The following is a 19,476-nucleotide window of genomic DNA, read 5'->3' on the forward strand; positions in this document are numbered from 1 at the left end:
AAATTACACAAAACTTCAACTTTAGATGCTGATTCATCGACTAAGACATTTGCTGACAAAAGATACTACTGTAAAATCAATTTTTGATTTAATGGCATTTTAGTGACACATTTGCAAGTGGAAGTTCTAAACTATAAGCACCTTTTTACTCAAATATCAACATGATAAATCGAGGTAAGCCAACTTCAAAATTCCTCTTTGGCAGATTGAATTACAAAGTGTGTAAATTTTAGCAAACATTTTCTGAATGTCAACTGTTTTTGAATAGAGCTTTAAACCACAAAATGGAGACTGCACATGGCTACATTAAATCTTCAGGTTTTAATTTTTTTATATATTTTGCACACTGGAATAAATACGGAAGTGATACTGGTATTAATTGCATCTATAGACATATTGGAAAGAAAATCAACAATAACAATTTGATAAATCATTAATTTAATTGTCATCTGAAAAGCAAGGTTACGTTAGTATTCCCATGAATAGTGGAATAAACTGACAACCAAAATATTAAAGCAACAATCAAAAATGTAAAAATTATGAAACCTACTGGGATTGCAGGCCTTGTTTCTCAAGAAACTGCATAGCACCGCCAGAAAAGTTTGAAAACCCTATACATGGATAATGGGAAAAGACAGAAGAAAAAAGTTAATTTGAGAGGAATTTCATTCTGTTTTTCATAAACCATCGAGGCAATTTCAATAGGCACATGAAGTGTGCTTTTTACAATGCACAAAGCTAGTGCACCTTGGTAAACCTAACAATTCCATTGGGCTGATTTTTTGTTTGTTTTAAATACCAACCCATAATTAAAGGGCAATGGATCAACATTTTCCATCTGCATTAATGTAAAGGGAACAATTAAGTTCTCGTAAAATTCTACAAAAATAAATTATCTACCTCAGGAAATAATAAATCAACAAATGGTATCCGAGTGAAAAGACCACCTATTGAAAAAGTAACACCAATAAGATGTTGGTGAGGCTTCACTTAGAGTATAATGTTCAGTTTTAATCAGCCTGCCATACAGCTGGAAAGAGTGTAGAGAAGATTTACTAGGATGTTGCCAAGTCTCGAGCGTCTGATTTATAGGAAGGGAGTTTATTCCTTGAAGTGCAGGCAGCTGAAGGGTGATCTTATGTAGCTGGACAAAGTCACGTGGGGAATAGATACAGTGAATGTAGTCTTTTTCCAAGGGTGGGGGAGATCAAGAACTAGAGGGAAAAAAAGAGTGCTGGAGTAACAGTGGTTCAAGAGGCATCTTTGGAGAACAAGCGTATGTGACATTCCTTCAGAGTAGAATGCATAGGTTTAAGATGAGAGGGAAAGATTTAATAGGAGCCTGGGGCTGACTTTCCCCACAGAGGGGGTGATATGCATTTGGAATGTGCAACCAGAGAAAGTAGTTCAGGCAGGTACAACAACAACATTTAAAAAAGATGTGGACGGCTATATGGATAGGAATGTTTGAGCAAACGCAAGTGAATGGAGCTAGCTTAGTTGGAGAACCTTGGCCACATGAACAAGTTGGGCTGAAGGGCTTGTTTCAGTCCTATATTGACCATATCAACAGAAGATAGGACAAAACTGCACCAAAGGAGCCATCTTGTCTATGATTTTATAAACTATTATTTCCTTAATGGGTTTTACATAACCTAGACAAATCTTATCATAATAATTTTCGTTCAAATACAGATGGTCAGTCATTCAAATACCCGTTTATTAAATATATATTTTTTACACATTATATTTTATAAAGTACAAAGTACACAAAGCAGGTCAATTTTCCACTCGGTGAACTAAGTTAGAATCAGTATTTATTTTCATTTATTTATGTTTGTAGTTAGGTCAGGTGCTTTTCAGTTCTCATCCTCTAATTCTCAAATACACACTCTTACATAGAAACATAGAAAATAGGTGCAGGAGTAGGCCATTCGGCCCTTCGAGCCTGCACCGCCATTCAATATGATCATGGCTGATCATCCAACTCAGTATCCTGTACCTGCATTCTCTCCATACCCCCTGATCCCTTTAGCCACAAGGGCCACATCTAACTCCCTCTTAAATATAGCCAATGAACTGGCCTCAACTACCTCCTGTGGCAGAGAATTCCAGAGTGTGAAAAATGTTTTCCTCTTCCCATCAGAAAGATTTATTTTTTAAGTTGCAATTATAAAATCTAATCTAATCTAAAGGAATCTAATCTAAAAGGGTTTTTTTTCCTTCCTTAAAACTTAAAAATAAAATATTGGGGTAAATCAATGCTGTAGAACAAATAGATAAGCAATACCTTTCCTTATGATTTGTGGATGCAACATATTTTAAATAAACATTACAATCCAACAGCGAGAAGGTGTAAAGGTTCAAACTTTAGAAGGCACTCAACCATTTAAAAACAATCAAATAATAATTCAACATTGATGGTTGAGCAATGAATAGAAAGTTGAATAAATATTGCCCAGAATATCCAGAACTCCCAGCTCCTGTCCAGTGTAATGCCATAGGATTTTACTTGTATATACAATATCACATCCAATAAATGGCATGTTCAACAAAGCAGTAATCCATAGAGGTGCCTCAATAGCAGGCTGGGGATATTAGAGGTGACAAATTAGCCGATTTACTGCACTATTTGGATGTTATTTCTATTAATACCCTAATACACTTTTAATTGTGTTTTAATATGCTACATAGCAGAATAATAAATTTTCCAGTGAGTTTCAATTGACAAGGAAGCTGGGCCAGCCTCACTTTAAAGGGACAGCAGGAGCTGTATTTGCCATACATTAAAGGGAGAGCAGTCGCTCTGTCTGCCATGCGTTACAGAGAGGCCAGTAGTTGGAGCTGCCCAGTGTTAAAGGGAAACCAGGAAATAGGGCTGCGCAGAGTTAAAGGGAGGGCAGGAATTAGTGTCTGGTGAGCCAGTAGGAAAAGATGAAAGTTCTCCAAAGAAGCAACAGTTGTACCACAATCTGGTTATTAAGTTCTGATCTTCTACCCTCAAAGCTATTCTTCTTTAAAGGGTTTAGAATAAGTCTGCTGCAAATTAAATCTCATGGTCTTTCTATGGAAACTATGCCTCAACAAAATCATTTTGGTAGCCCAGAATGACCACGCTAGTCCCAGTAACTACAGCTTAGTTTGGTTTAGTTTAAAGATACAGCGCGGAAACAGGCCCTTCGGCCCACCGAGTCCGCACCGACCAGCGATCCCCGCACATTAATACTATCCTACACACACTAGGGGCAACTTTCACATACACCAAGCCAATTAACCTACATACCTGTACGTCTTTGGAGAAACCGAAGATCTCAGAGAAAACGGGCACGGGGAGAACGTACAAACTCCGTACAGGCAGCATCCGTAATCGGGATCGAACCCAGGACTCTGGCACTGCAACTGCTACAAGGTGCAGCAATTCTACCGCTGTGCCACCGTGGCCACCCATTCACAATCGCACTCACAAGGTTATACTTGCATAATAGAAGCTGGTGACTTCTGCACAGTTGTTAACTTTTCAGGCATACATTCACTGTTTTGTACAACCATGCAACATGTTCAAAATAATGCCATTCCCTTCATTCTTTTGACAGGACCATCTCTCTCTAGTTTGGAAATAATAGCTGTTGGAATTGGTTATTTGACCCTTGACCACCGAGTTCTACATTACTGGGAATATAGTGACAGTCTCTTACAACAGTGCAGGAGTCATTTACCAATGTGAAGTATTCAAAGGTATACAATACGAATAAATAGAATTATAATTACTGTGGTGGGTTCAATTTTTATCCTAAACTTTGTTCTAGTTAAAAGAAAAGAAAATATGGGTAGATATCACAGCAAAGATAAAAAATTACGCAACTCATTAAAATTATGTACAATTTAAGATTGAATTATATAATTTTATATAAGACAAAGACAGCTTTCTTGACATTCAATAATTTGTTAACATAATTACCAGAAATTGTGTAGTTGTGCCTAAGTAGTTTTGATGCTAAACCAGCTGCACTACTATTTTCCACTGCTTTGTTAATCTCTGTATATTTGTCATTACAAACTGATTCACCAGACTGATTCCTGGGATGTCAGGACTTTCATATGAAGAAAGACTGGATAGACTTGGCTTGTACTCACTAGAATTTTGAAGATTGAGGGGGGATCTTATAGAAACTTACAAAATTCTTAAGGGGTTGGACAGGCTAGATGCAGGAAGATTGTTCTCGATGTTGGGGAAGTCCAGAACAAGGGGTCACAGTTTAAGGATAAGGGGGAAATCTTTTAGGACCGAGATGAGAAAATCATTTTTCACACAGAGAGTGGTGAATCTGTGGAATTCTCTGCCACAGAAGGTAGTCGAGGCCAGTTCATTGGATATATTTAAGTGGGAGTTAGACGTGGCCCTTGTGGCTAAAAGGATCAGGGGGTATGGAGAGAAGACAGGTACAGGATACTGAGTTGGATGATCAGCCATGATCATATTGAATGGCAGTGCAGGCTCGAAGGGCCGAATGGCCTACTCCTGCGCCTATTTTTCTAAGTTTCTATGTTTCTATTACCTCTGTGTGAAATTATCAGTATCGTAACATGTACAAAACACTACTGATTCCTTGTCAATTCAACTTAATCTGGCCAACCTCAATCCAATGCCTGTGCATACTTGCTGGTAATTTCATCTCATCAGTTTCCTCAGGTTCTCCTTTCGTACTATTTCCCCAATACTTACTTACGCTGTCAGGCACCAATTTATTGGTATCTGACAAAGGCAACTTAGTGCGCAAGTGTGCACCCGAGGGAGAGAACAATCGACAAGGAGAAAAGCATCTCGGAAGAGTAATTGAAAAAGGGAGCAGCATTGCAGGAAATTAATTCGTGAAAAGTATATGAATAGATTCTAAAGATTGATAGTACTGCAAACATGGAATGGTATTATTAAAAAATATGATATTTCAAAGTACTGTCATTAGTTAAAATGTTTAAACATTTCAGCATTAGCAGCTCAAGTACCTGTTTCCAATCCAAACTCCAAGTAGTTCTCTGTTACAATTAGGATTGCCATTGCTTTTACAAAGAAGAAGCAGCCAAATGTGATGCAGACTGACCTCTCCCCATCTTCTTCCACTTTGAAGTAGTGAGTGGTCATAGAAAATAATACCTTACTGAAAAACAGTTATTAAGGAAAACGAGATCAAATAAAAGTAACATTTCAAATAACTACCATGCAAAAAAATTGTTCAGCGTGATATATAGACATTGTGCCAAATAGATATTGATTTCTCAGAATTTCAGTGTTACAAATGATTCCAGCCAACGTACGTTACTAAAACATCAGATATTTCATTGCTTCTGGTATTCATAAAACAAACCTAATCAATCTTTTTTTTCCCTTCCCTCTTTCTTTCATATGAATACTGTAAATGATAGTGCTGTTTTGTTATGAACTACAATTCAGTCTCTAGAGGGAATTGCATATCAAGTTTCCTTGAGATAATGTTTATGCTGTGTTTTTGGTCTTCAATCGCTTGATAGCTTTCTCGTACCTACAAGTTAAAAGATGTGTTACTCTGCAAGTGGCAAACTTAAAAGGATTAAGAAAGAAGAATGTTTGCAAATAATAATCGAGTATGAAAAACCACAGGTTTTCTAGTTGTTGGCTTCAGTATGAATTTGTTTTAAAGTTTTCAATGAAGTTCATTGATAGTTAATATCTGTATATTTGTCGTTCCTTTGTGTAAAATTATCAGTATCGTAACAAGTACAAAACACTACTGATTCCTTGTCAATTCAACTCGCTCCTGCCAACCTCAATCCAATGCCTGTGCATACTTGCTGGTAATTTCATCTCATCAGGTTTCCCCAGGTTCTCTTTTCGTACTATTTCCCCAATACTGAATTATTTAATCTTGTAATGCATATTGTTAAAGCAGTGAAATGCATTACGTGCAAGTTGCCAACTCTTAGCTCCACGGTTTCTACAATAGGACATTTTTGTTTAAAGTGGCCACATTTGTTCTCGGCCTCATATTTTCCTCTATTTAGCTACTTGCCTTCACTCTAATTTAACAGCTCATTTCGTTAAATTTTCTTAAGTTCTATCAGTTCTCATTTCTTACCAGTTCTAATGTACTTGAGGTGAGATCCTGGCCACTAACCATCCTTCTGATCCACTACAAACTGTTCCAAAGCTAACCAAAGTCTACCAATTTTTTCTAAATTCAAAGAAAATGCAATTTTGTAGAAAACTAAAATTCCAGCAGAAGAATAAACTACCTTAGGGAAGAATCAATTCTGCATTATATTTCCAAATAAAACACTTGCACCATTCATTGAGTAGACAATTATAAGCACATGTCATAACAGTGATACGGTTTAATTTATTTTCTCCAATGTAATAAAAGTTTTAGGTATGTCCACACAAAGGATTTTGCACACTCTGTCTCAACGCATTCCGCGACTTTATATTAAAATAGAACACTACATTTAAAAAAGGTTTTGAGAAATAGTAATTTAACCACATGTGTTGCAGTAAGAACGATCAACCTTGCAACACTGCATCTAGGGAGTAGCATTACATTCCTGAGGGCATTCTGGGTACGATTATATCGCCATGGATAGATTGCTTGCCTGCTCAAGAAAGATTTGGCTCATAAATAAAATACATTTACACAAAGCCAAAAAACATAGAATAATGACCATGGTGGAAGGAGTTACAGGACTGTTATTCAATCATGGAGTTCTAATAACATCAAAAACCACCAGAGAGCACAAAACAATGTTTTAAATACAATCTAATGTACCCTCCATAACAAGGCACAACAGTTCTATGCAAATCTCATCATCACTTAGTTTATAAGTTCTGAATAGCAAATGTTTGGGAATAAATTTTAAAATATTCACACCTAATTTTAGGAAATTAACAATAAGTAAATACCACCTGGCAGATGAGATTTTAATAATTTTGTATATACCTTTAAAAGTTCACCACCTAGCTTCAGGGATAAACCCCCCACCGATCCAGTCTCCTCCATCACTCATGTCCTCCAGTCCTGATAACATCCTTGTGAACCCTTCCTGCTTCCTGACCAGAACTGCAAGTGTGGTCTCAGCCACATTTTGTAAATTTGTAACATGATGTCCCAACACTTGTACTTAAAACCCTGACCAATAAAGGCACTACTCTGTCTACCTCTGTCACCACTTTCAGGGAACTATGTACCTCAAAGTCCCTCTGTTGTACAACATACATCTGGGTCCTGCCACTTACTATATATCTTCTCTTCTGATCCCACCCACTACTCCCTGTCAAATGGCTATTTCTATACAACCACTGGAGATTCAACATATTTTCCATTTCCAACATCCATGGTCCCAGCCAGTCTTTCCAGGTGAAACTGTTTACACAGTCATAGGGTGATACAGTGTGGAAACAGGCCCTTGGGCCCAACTTGCCCACACCGGCCAACAATGTCCCAGCTTTAATTTAATTCATCATTACACCCCCACATTGACCTGTCTGTGACATCCTACATTACACCATGAAGACCCAAATCAAACTCAAGGCACAACACCTCACTATCAGCCTGGCCATGACTCAATATATTAGTCTCCAACTTCAGATAACGGGTACACAAAAATGCTGGAGAAACTCAGCGGGTGCAGCAGCATCTATGGAGCGAAGGAAATAGGCAACGTTTCGGGCCGAAACCCTTCTTCAGACTGAAGAATACGGGCTCAGATAACGGGCTCTTCCTTTCTATTTGAGAACTAAACATTTTGCAATTATTCCTTTATCTTTCTTTTTTTTTAATGTACATAGTCTGGCCTGTGGGCACGTCACAGTATGCTAGACTACACAACATTACACAAATTATAAAACATTAGGAACACATTACACAGGCAAAGATGACTAATCTGATTTTAAATGCCACATTATTTTGCCTTATCAAATAAATTCCTTCAGTTCTATCCTTTCCACCTCCCATACCCATTCTGCACTCAGGATCAACGTGTATCCCTTTTGCTCAGTTATAACCTTTGCAAAGAACCAAAACATTAACTGTTTCTCTGTTCACAGATCCTGCCAGTCATGTGAAATTTTCCAGTATTTTCTATTTTTATTCTAGATTTCCAGAATCTGCATTTTTTTTAAAATGTTCAAACACCAAAATAATCTTCTTTGTCTTTCTGTAGGAATAACACTTCAGCAATCAAAAGGATACAATACAAAGGTAAGGACGAGCAGGCACCAAACAATACTAATATTCATCTCATTACGGGGATTTGTCAGACTGTAGTATACTTCTGTGATGGCGTAGACAGCTGTGGCCGATACTGTGAAATCCACCAGCCACTGGAACTCGGGGAAGTAATGCAAAACTGTAAGAAAAACAATAATTAACCAAATAAATATTTTTGCAGAAAAAAAACTTGTACATTATTTACACTATTTCTAGTTTTTAATGGTTCTGTATTTAATTCAAGTTGTCATGGATAAATTTACACAATAATGTGGATCAAAATTTATTTCACTTTTCATACATAATCCAGTTGATCAAAGTACACAAATAATGTTTACTTTCCAATCTATTATCACAGGCAGATTTACTTGTTTGAGTCAGTACTGCACTTTAAAAATGACATAACCATATAACAAACAATATAATAATTACAGGACGGAAACAAGCCATCTCGGCCCTACAAGTCCGTGCCGAACAACTTTTTTCCCTTGGCACATGGACATGGCACAAAGTGAATTTCCAGTTGAAAATACCTGTGACAAATTCCAAGACAACATCTAATAAATATGTTTAAGAAGGAACTGCAGATGCTGGCAAATCGAAGGTACACAAAAATGCTGGAGAAACTCAGCGGGTGCAGCTGCATCTATGGAGCGAAGGAGATTAGGCAACGTTTTGGGCCGAAACGTTGCCTATCTCCTTCGCTCCATAGGTGCTGCTGCACCCGCTGAGTTTCTCTAGCATTTTTGTGTACCATCTAATAAATATGGTACAGATAATCTTTCAACTTCCACCACAAATGTGATTTTAGAACATGCAGGACCATTTTGGAAGCCAAGTCTTGGTGCCTACTATTTACTTATTTACCTTATTGAACCTTAGTTAGAATATAAATTACTTTGTTGAATTCTTTGTTCAATATAATATACTCAGTGTTCAAAGTCTGATTGAAGCCTTTTCCTGAATTGTACATTCTTCAAGTATTCTTTCACATTTTTATGTGAATAAACCAATGAAGATTCCAACCTTTTACAATTTTTATAACTTTTTAGTAATCCCTTTAGTCTTCCAACCCCTGCTTATCATGTGTCTAAAGTATCTACAATACTTTATCATGTGCCTCCCTATTAAACATAATTAATTTTACATTTTTGTGGGTCTGCGTTGGTACTTTAAAGGATTTTATTTTAAATCTTGTCCAACTCAAGCTTCAATTAATCATAGAACCTTTATCGATAGAGAAGATTAGGGAGAATCCAAAGAGATTTTATGTTATGGGAAAAAGAAAATAGGGCCGCTCAAAGATGAAAGTGGACATTGTGCGTAGAGCAGCAGATGGGCGAGGTCCTCAATGAATATTTCTCCTCTGTTTTTACTGTGGAGAAAGACATAAAGAGTAGGGAACTCAGGACCGTTAATGAGGATATTTGGGGAATAGTGAATAATAATGGCAGAGGTGGTGCTGGATGTCTTAAAAAGTATGAAGGGAGATAAATCTCTGGGTCCTGATCAGGTATATCCAAGGACACAGTGGGAACTCAGGGAATAAATTGCAGGGAGCCTTGGCCAAGATATATGCATCTTCACCAGTCACAGGTGAGGTCTCGGAAGACTGGACGGTGCCTAATTTTATGCCTCAATTTAAGATGGGTGGCAAAGAAATATCTGGCAACTATAGACCAGTAAGTCTAACATCTAGACCAGGCTAGTAGCAGGAGGTGATCCTAAGAGATATGATATATATGCATTTGGAAAGATTTAAAGGTTAAGGATAGTCAGCACAGCTTTGTGCATAGGAGAAGATATTTTAGGAATTTGATTCAAACACTCAATTTCAAAGAAGTTGCCAAGAAGGTCAATCAGGAGAGGGCAGTCGATGTAGTCGATATATGGTACGGTTCAACATAGTAGGCTGCTCAGGAGTAGGCTGCTCAGGTTAGTTCACTCTGGATCCAGGGAGGGCTAGCTAACTGTAGCTCTAGTAGCTGTAACTGTAGCCAACTGTAGTGGAAAGTGGTGAAATAATTGGACAAAGTCAGCATGGATTTACGAAAGGTAAATCATGTCTGATGAATCTTATAGAATTTTCCGAGGATGTAACTAGTAGAGTGAATAGGGGAGAACCAGTGGTAGTGTTATATCTGGACTTTCAGCAGGTTTTCGACAAGGTCCCACATAAGAGATTAGTATACAAACTTAAAGCACACGGTATTGGGGGTTCAGTATTGATGTGGATAGAGAACTGGCTGGCAAACAGGAAGCAAAGAGTAGGAGTAAACGTGTCCTTTTCACAATGGGAGGCAGTACCGCAAGGCTCAAGTGTTGGGACCCCAGCTATTTACAATACATATTAATGATTTGGACGAGGGAATTGAATGTAACATCTCCAAGTTTGCGGATGACACTAAGCTGGGGGGCAGTGTTAGCTGTGAGGAGGATGCTAGGAGGCTGCAAGGTGACTTGGATAGGCTGGGTGAGTGGGCAAATGCTTGGCAGATGCAGTATAATTTGGATAAATGTGAGGTTATCCACTTTGGTGGCCAAAACTGGAAAGTAGACTATTATCTAAATGGTGGCCGATTAGGAAAAGGGGAGATGCAACGAGACCTGGGTGTCATGATACACCAGTCATTGAAAGTAGGCATTCTGGTGCAGCAGGCAGTGAAGAAAGCGAATGGTATGTTAGCATTCATAGCAAAAGGATTTGAGTATAGGAGCAGGGAGGTTCTACTGCAGTTGTACAGGGTCTTGGTGAGACCACACCTGGAGTATTGCGTACAGTTTTGGTCTCCAAATCTGAGGAAGGACATTCTTGCCATAGAGGGTGTGCAGAGAAGGTTCACCAGACTGATTCCTGGGATGTCAGGATTTTCATATGAAGAAAGACTGGATAGACTCGGCTTGTACTCGCTAGAGTTTAGGAGATTGAGGGGGGATCTTATAGAAACGTACAAAATTCTTAAGCGGTTGGACAGGCTAGATACAGGAAGATTGTTCCCGATGTTGGGGAAGTCCAGGACAAGGGGGTCACAACTTAAGGATAGAGGGGAAATCCTTTAGGACCGAGATGAGAAAAACATTTTCACACAGAGAGTGGTGAATCTCTGGAATTCTCTGCCACAGAAAGTAGTTGAGGCCAGTTCATTGGCTATATTTAAGAGGGAGTTAGATGTGTCCCTTGTGGCTAAAGGGATCAGGGGGTATGGAGAGAAGGCAGGTACAGGATACTGAGTTGGATGATCAGCCATGATCATATCGAATAGCCGAATGGCCTACTCCTGCACCTATTTTCTATGTTTCTATGTATGTCTCCCAGGTTCTGCACACCATTCTCTCTCACCTTGACAGCCAGAAGGGGGGCTACGTGAGGATGCTGTTCATAGACTTCAGTTCAGCCTTCAACACGATAGTCCCCACCAGACTGGCTGAGAAGCTACTGGAATTGGGGCTCAACACCCCCCTGTGTGCCTGGGTCCTGGACTTTCTCACCGCCAGGCCCCAGGTAATCAAGATGGGAGGAAATACTTCGAAGTCCCTCACCCTGAGCACAGGATCCCCCCCAGGGTTACGTCTTCAGCCCCCTACTGTACTCCCTGTACACACATGACTGTGTGGCTAGGTTCAGCTCCAAATCTATAATCAAGTTTGCTGATGACACTGTGGTGGTGGGACTGATCTCCGATAACGATGAGAAGGCCTACCGGGAGGAGGTGGCTGATCTGGAACTCTGGTGTGCAGATATAACAGCCTCCTCTTGAATAACAAAAAAACAAGGAGCTGATCGTGGACTTTAGGAGGGCACATCATCCGAGGATGTACACACCATTGAGGATAAATGGGGATCCTGTGGATAGGGTGAGCTGCTTTAAATACCTGGGAGTCCACATCTCAGAGGATATGACATGGACATCACACGCTGCAGCACTGGTGAGTAAGGCAAGGCAGCGCCTTTACCACCTCAGGCAATTGAGGAAATTCAGAGTGTCTCTGAGGATCCTCCAGTGCTTCTACTCAGCGGCTGTGGAAAGCATCTTGTCCGGAAACATCACGATTTGGTTTGGGAATTGCTCTGCCCAGGACAAGCAGGCTCTGCAGAGAGTAGTGCGTTCGGCCGAACGTACTATGGGAACTTCACTCGCCCCCCTGCAGGAACTATACATCAGAAGGTGCAACACCAGAGCCAACAAGATCATGGGAGACCCCTTCCACCCCAGCAACGGACTGTTCCAGCTGCTACGGTCAGGCAAACGCCTCCGTTGCCATGCTGTGAAAACGGAGAGGATGAGAAGGAGTTTCTTCCCAGAGGCCATTAGGACTGTAAACTCCTATCTCACCAGGGACTAACTTTACTGGACCATTTTACAGTTGTATCGTGCCTTTTCAAATTGCTGTTTTTTCTTTTTTTCCTCCCACAAATATGTAATATGTGAATAAGTGATTCTGTTCCATTCCGTTTTTTTGCATAATCCACAAGCATTGGCACTTTTCATTTCACTGCACATCTCGTATGTGTATGTGACGAATAAACTCGACTTGACTTGACCAGTATTTACACCTGCATTAAATAAATGAATCTGGGCAAAGATACAAGCCCATTTAGCTTCATGCAAACAATATTTGAATTATTGCGAGATAATTTCTAACACAATGAAATTCAATTTCAAAGAAAACCAGGCAAAGTCTGAAAAATATAATTGCAATGTTGTAAAATCTATCTCATCGTTTGGGGGTCCACACGATCTGAGGGATATAATCAGGTATCTTTGAATACCAGCTACAAATCAAATAAATCAACAGTGAAAAGAAGAAATGAAAAATAAGTTTTCCTACAGGGTATTGAAATTCCATGTTCATGAATTGACATGTAGTATAGTGAAACTAAAAGGCAAGAATGAGATCTTTGACATTTAGAAGCACATCTCAACAGTTAGCATTGTGCACTGGAGTAGAAAGTGTGTGGCATCAACAAAAATAAATTGGGTTATGGACAAGAACTGTCAATGGCATGGAGCTTGCTGACAGAAGCTAGAAAAAAGGCTAAAAACGAGGCAGCTTCTTTTACAGAACATGGGTATCAGAAAAGTCCAGTGTACAACATGCTTGAAGAATGCTATAGCAATGACTTGGTTGAACCTGGTGAATAAACAACATAAATCAGTTAAAGACAGCAACTGACCAGAAGTGATAGGTTTTAATACATCTCTGTCACATTCCTCAATTATAATTCAACATTTTAATCACCATACAAATCGAAAGAGAATTTTCAATACACTCATTAAATGTGCATCTTCAGGTGTATATCCTACCTTGTGTATCCATTTCTGTGATGCTCTTTGTTTCCAAATGCAGATTGATATCCTTAGGAACAGTCAGCGGCTTGCTTTCTATGTGCCCATTATATTTCCTGGTAAAACCATAATACAAGCGGCTGTAAGTCTACAATTGGAAACCTGCATTCTTTTGTGTAAACAGACTAACATGCATCCAAATGTTTATTTAACTTCTTGGGAGTGAAATAAACATTCTTACTATCACCATAATTTGCTTTTATGGAGAGAGAATTAATAACAAATATAGGGTGGAAACAACATTCCTGGCCACACACTCATCTCCCTGCCACCTTCAGGTAGATGGTACAGGAGCCTGAAGACTGCAACAACCATGTTCAGGAATAGCTACTTCCCCACAGCCATCAGGCTATTAAACCTGGCTCGGACAAAACTCTGATTATTAATAACCCATTTTCTGTTATTTGCACTTTATCAGTATATTTATTCATGTGTGTATATATTTATATTATGGTATATGGACACACTGATCTGTTTTGTAGTAAATGCCTACTGTGTTCTGTGTGCTGAAGCAAAGCAAGAATTTCATTGTCCTATACAGGGACACATGACAATAAACTCACTTGAACTTAAACATTCTATGCATTAAACTAGATGGAGAAGGACAGGTAGAGGAGAAAAAAGTGGCAGGGCATGAGGAGTTCAAAAAAATAATGTATGCAGAATGCATAAAAGGCTAAAGTCAAAGGACAGCACATGGGAATCACGAGCATTATGGAGCTAGATGCAGGACAGATAAGGAAATCAAGTATAAATGTTTTATGCTGGAGGAGAAAAATACATGATCTGTATTGTGATTGAAGTATGTGAAATCTGTCGTGGGGAGAATATAGGATTGGATACACAATTCAGGTTAAACACAGGTTATTTTGCAATCCTGAGAGTGAGAGAGTGGTAAGAAAAAGGGAGAAAGGAATGGGGCAAAAAGGAGGAAGACAAAGGGCGAGAAAAACGAGGGATTAGCATTTATCTTATTATCGTGTGAGAAGACAGAATCACCTTGACATCTTAAGAACATGCACTGTAACTCAAGAGATAAACTTGTCAGATTGATGGTTACATTTGACAAAAAAAACCTTTTAAACTTATTAACTTTATGCTTTTATTGATTCTCTGGCATTTTAAGAGACTTCAACCCAAAGCAGTGTTGCAAACTATTGGGCTATGCTTTTCGTGGTAATTTCCTTTACTTTCTGATAAATACTCGATTTGAAATTAGAGGTTTCAACAGAGGCTGATGGTAGTGACACTGGACCACTGGGCCACCCAAATTATAAACTAAGTAGGCTTCATGTAATGAAGCAGAGGATGGAGGTGGTAGGTTGTTTATCAAACTAAAGGCCTGTACTAGTAGTGTGCCTCAGGGATATGTGCTGTTTGCAATTAATATCAACGATTTAGATGTAAATGTACAAGGCATGTGTAGTAAGATTGCAGATGAGACTAAAGTAGATGGTATTAATAGACAGTGGAGATGGTTATCAAAAATTGCTGCAGAATCTTGATCTGCTGGGCAAGTAGGCTGACGAACAATAATTGGAATTTAATGCAGATAAGTGCAATGTGTTGCATAGAAATATAGAAACATACAAAATAGGTGCAGGAGGAGGCCATTAGGCCCTTCGAGCCAGCACCGCCATTCATTGTGATCACGGCAGATCATCCACAATCAGTAACCCGTGCCTGCCTTCTCCCCATACCCCCTTGATTCCACTAGCCTCAAGACCTCTAACTCTCTTTTAAATGCATCCAGTGAATTGGCCTCCACTGCCTTCTGTGGCAGAGAATTCCACACACTCACAACTCTCTGGGTTGCGTTTTGGGAAGACTGTAGGAGCTTCACATTAATAGGAACCGTACGGACAACCTTTTCACTCAGAGTCGTGGGTATGTGGAACATAGAAACATAGAAAATAGGTGCAGGAGTAGGCCATTCTGCCCTTCTAGTCTGCACCGCCATTCAATATGACCATGGCTGATCATCCAACTCAGTATCCTGTACCTGCCTTCTCTCCATACCCCCTGATCCCTTTAGCCACAAGGGCCACATCTAACTCCCTCTTAAATATAGCCAATGAACTGGCCTCAACTACCTTCTGTGGCAGAGAGTTCCAGAGATTCACCACTCTCTGTGTGAAAAATGTTTTTCTCATCTCGGTCCTAAAGGATTTCCCCTCTATCCTTAAGCTGTGACCCCTTGTCCTGGACTTCCCCAACATCGGGAACAATCTTCCTGCATCTAGCCTGTCCAACCCCTTAAGAATTTTGTAAGTTTCTATAAGATCCCCCCTCAATCTCCTAAATTCTAGCGAGTACAAGCCGAGTCTATCCAATCTTTCTTCATATGAAAGTCCTGACATCCCAGGAATCAGTCTGGTCCCAGGAATCAGTCTGAACGAGCTGCCATAGGAGGTAGTTGAGATATGTGATATAGCAGTATTTAAAAGACACTTTGATAGGTACATGGGTTACCATTTACACCCTGGGAAATAGATTCTGACTTTCTACCCTATCAATCGATGCCTCTCATAAATTTTATAAACTTCCGCCAGGTCTTCTCTCAGCCTCCAATCCTCCATAAAAAAACTATCTAAGTTTGAAAAACAACGGAATTGGCACCCAAAATTAAGATAGCGAAATAAAGAATACAGATCCATCAGATGGGAGAGCCTTGAAAGAGTAAAAAATCCTGGACATTCAGAGGAGCCTTGAATATTTTATATTCTGAAAGGTTAATCTAATGTCAGACAGATGAATCAGTTCAGTTTAGTTTATTGCCACATGTACCGAGGTACAGTGAACAGCTTTTGTTGCGTGCTAACCAGTCAGCAGAAAGACAATACATGATTACAATCAAGCCATTTACAGCATGGGATTACCTTTCTTTCTTAGATTTAGCTTTCTGTTGTTTTCCAGCAAGGACTTGCAGTTGTTCTTCTGACGGATGCTGGTACCATTGCAGGCTGCAACAATACAAATCAAATATTTTCCATTTTTAATACAGCATTTACTTTCCAACAATCAGCATTTTAAATAAATACAATCGAATGATGCATTATTGATTGTAATTGCAACTTTATGTGCAATGATTATCCCAATGTGTTAATTAGAGCGTATTGGCCATAAGGAGAGATTGGACAAACTTGGATTGTCTTCTCTGGAGCGGAGGTGTCTGGGGGAGACCTTAAGCAAGTATGTAAAATTACGAGGGGCATATATATATGGTAGATAACCATAAACCTTTTCCTGGGATTGATTTGATGAAGAATGGAGGGCATAGCTATAAGGTGAGAGGGGCAAATTTCAAAGGTCATGTGCAGGGCAAGTTTTTTTTAAACAGAGTGATGGGTGTCTGGAACATGCTGCCTGGGATAGTGGTGCAGATAAGATAATGGCATTTAAGATGCTTTTGGATAGGCACATGAATTTGGAAAGCATGGAGGGAAGCAGATCATGTACTGTTAGAGAAGATTAGTTTAACTTTGCATCATGTTCAGCACAGACATTGTGGGCTGAAAGGCTTGTTCCTGTGCTATACCTTTCTATATTCCATGTTCTAAGAAGAACGTAGATATTAAGTGCTTTTTTGAGGGTAAGTGTTGAGGTTTCAGCAAAGTGGTTATGCGGAGGCTTGGAGCCCATTAAATCAGTTGTGTTATTATAGCAAATTAACTTTTTTTTAAACTCATTATCACAATATTGTAAAAACACATCTGTTCACTAACATCCTTAAGGGGTGGAAATCTATCATTCCTATTGAGGCCAACGTGATTGACACAGTTGGAAGCACTCATAGCCAGAGAAATTAATAAATAAAAGAGGGGGATGTCCTAGAGAGATCAAGCAACATTGCCAACATACTGGCGAGTCTTTCGAAGAATGAAAAATGGTTGCACTGAGACATGTAATATTCTGTGTTGCATGGGACAGGGCTGCCAACTCTCACGCATTCAGCATGAGACTCACGCATTTGACGAAATTCTCACGCTCTCACGCTGAAGACATAAGTTCTCGCGTTCAAAAAAAGTTTTAGATATATATAAATAAATAAAGTCATGCTCCTCCATTCACCAATGAGAATAGTTTTCTGTCGGCAGAATAGTTTCTATCGCTCACCATTTAAAATGACAATGTAGACAAAAATGCTGGAGAAACTCAGCGGGTGAGGCAACATCTGTCTGAGTTTGACCATTCTTCAGACTCAAGCATTTCTCCAGCATTTTTGTCGACCGCTCTATGGATGCAGAGAACTAGACCCTTCTTAAATCTGACGAAGGGTCCAGACTCAAAATATCACCTGTCCATTTTAGTTTAGTTTAGAGATACAGCGTGAAAACAGTCCCTTCGGCCCACCAAGTCCACACCGACCAGCGATCCCTGCACATTAACACCACCTGTCGGGACCGGCTGGGACTACAGCTTCGGCGGCGGTGGCACAGCGCTGGGATACCAACAAGGAGCGGGCGATGCCTACCGGGTCGCCGTGCGGTAAGCTCCGGAGTGCTTTGGTCGCCGACTTCCAACATCGCGGAGCTGTGGCTGCGGGCGTTCGGCCGCGGGCGGCGCTGGATTTGGATTTGGAGCGCCGCAGAGCCAGAGATCGAGTTCGCCGGGGTCGGAGCTCCAGCCGGCGCGGCCGGAGGACTACGAGTGCCGCGGTCTCCGGGGAGGGGACAGCCACTCCAGACTTTTCCAAGCCGCTGAGGAATGTTTCATCCGACGTCGATGTTTCATCTTTACGGCAAGAGGGCCCTGAAAATCATCGGACTGGCTGCACGGCCACAGATGGGCCCTGACCTCGGGATGTTTCACAGAGGAAGAGGACTTAACTTTCTGGTGCCTTTCCCCCGCAGTGGAAATGTTTTGATTCTGCTGTGGGGGGATGTTTGTGTTGAACTCTGTAATATGTTGTGTCCATTTTTATTCATTTTTTTAAAAAACCTTTTTCTATGGTTTGCAATGGAACTTATTATTATTTAAATTATGTGAAGCGCTTTGGGGTCAATGCAAATTGACTTAAAATGCGCTATATAAATAAAGTTTACTTACTTACTTACTTACCCTACATATTTAATAATGATGATATCGCAAAAAGGGACTTTCTCCATAGGCACATTTGCTGAAGTTATACCGTGCATTAATTCAAATGAACGTAATTTCAGATTTGATCATGCAAAAAACAAGCTTTTTAAGGTAAAAATGGGAATATTTAAAGAAAAAATCCTTGAACAGTAAGATACCAAAGAACAAGAAATAGCCCAATACCAAAGCAAATAATGAAGTAGTGCACAAAGTTATTAGAAGCTAAGAAAGTTCTTAACTTTAGAAAGATCTCTGTATGGAATCATTGGGAGTTTCATCCCAAACCTAGTGCAGATGAGGCTCATCACTATGCCCACTAGATAAGAGGGTATTAGCTATGAGGAGAGGTTGTTTAAACATTGTTTGGTTTGTCTGGAACATTAGAGAAACCTGATAGAGATTAATGAGATTTGAGGCATAGATAAGGTTGAGTCAGGATCTTTTCCCCAGTGTGAAATTGTCAAATACTAGAGGGCATCGCGTTGACAAGCAGGAGAAAGCTTAATGAGATGTGTGGGACTTTTACCCAGAGGTGGCAGTGCCTGGAAAATGATGCCAGGAAGAAAATATTCGATAGTGGCGTTTCAGAAGCTTAAATAGGCAGATGAATATGCAGTGAATGGAAGCCAATGGATCATGTTCAAGCAGAAGGGATTAGGTTAATCTGACAATATGTTCAGCATTGACATCCCAGGCCGAGGAGCCTGATCTAGCACTACATTGTTCATAGTTCTATGTAAAGGGCAATGCAACATTCTCTTTGCCATATGGATCACAATTAAGTAAAATCAAAAGCCAGAAATGTTACTCTT

General features: G+C 39.8%; 1 protein-coding gene across 1 annotated transcript in view; it reads right to left on the reverse strand.

Moving 5' to 3' along the window:
- The window catches only part of tmem161b (transmembrane protein 161B), a 54,637-nt gene that overhangs the window by 20,380 nt on the left and 14,781 nt on the right, over positions 1-19,476 (reverse strand). Inside the window, exons 3-7 of the mRNA XM_033017247.1 lie at positions 16,462-16,545; positions 13,541-13,638; positions 8,217-8,373; positions 5,005-5,156; positions 551-611 (exon numbers count right to left, since the gene is read on the reverse strand). Of these exons, the coding sequence (XP_032873138.1) occupies positions 551-611; positions 5,005-5,156; positions 8,217-8,373; positions 13,541-13,638; positions 16,462-16,545 (552 nt within the window). The remainder of the gene's footprint in view (positions 1-550; positions 612-5,004; positions 5,157-8,216; positions 8,374-13,540; positions 13,639-16,461; positions 16,546-19,476) is intronic.

The sequence above is a fragment of the Amblyraja radiata genome, chromosome 3 (assembly GCF_010909765.2).
Source record: "Amblyraja radiata isolate CabotCenter1 chromosome 3, sAmbRad1.1.pri, whole genome shotgun sequence".
In the NCBI taxonomy this organism is placed as follows: Eukaryota; Metazoa; Chordata; class Chondrichthyes; order Rajiformes; family Rajidae; genus Amblyraja; species Amblyraja radiata.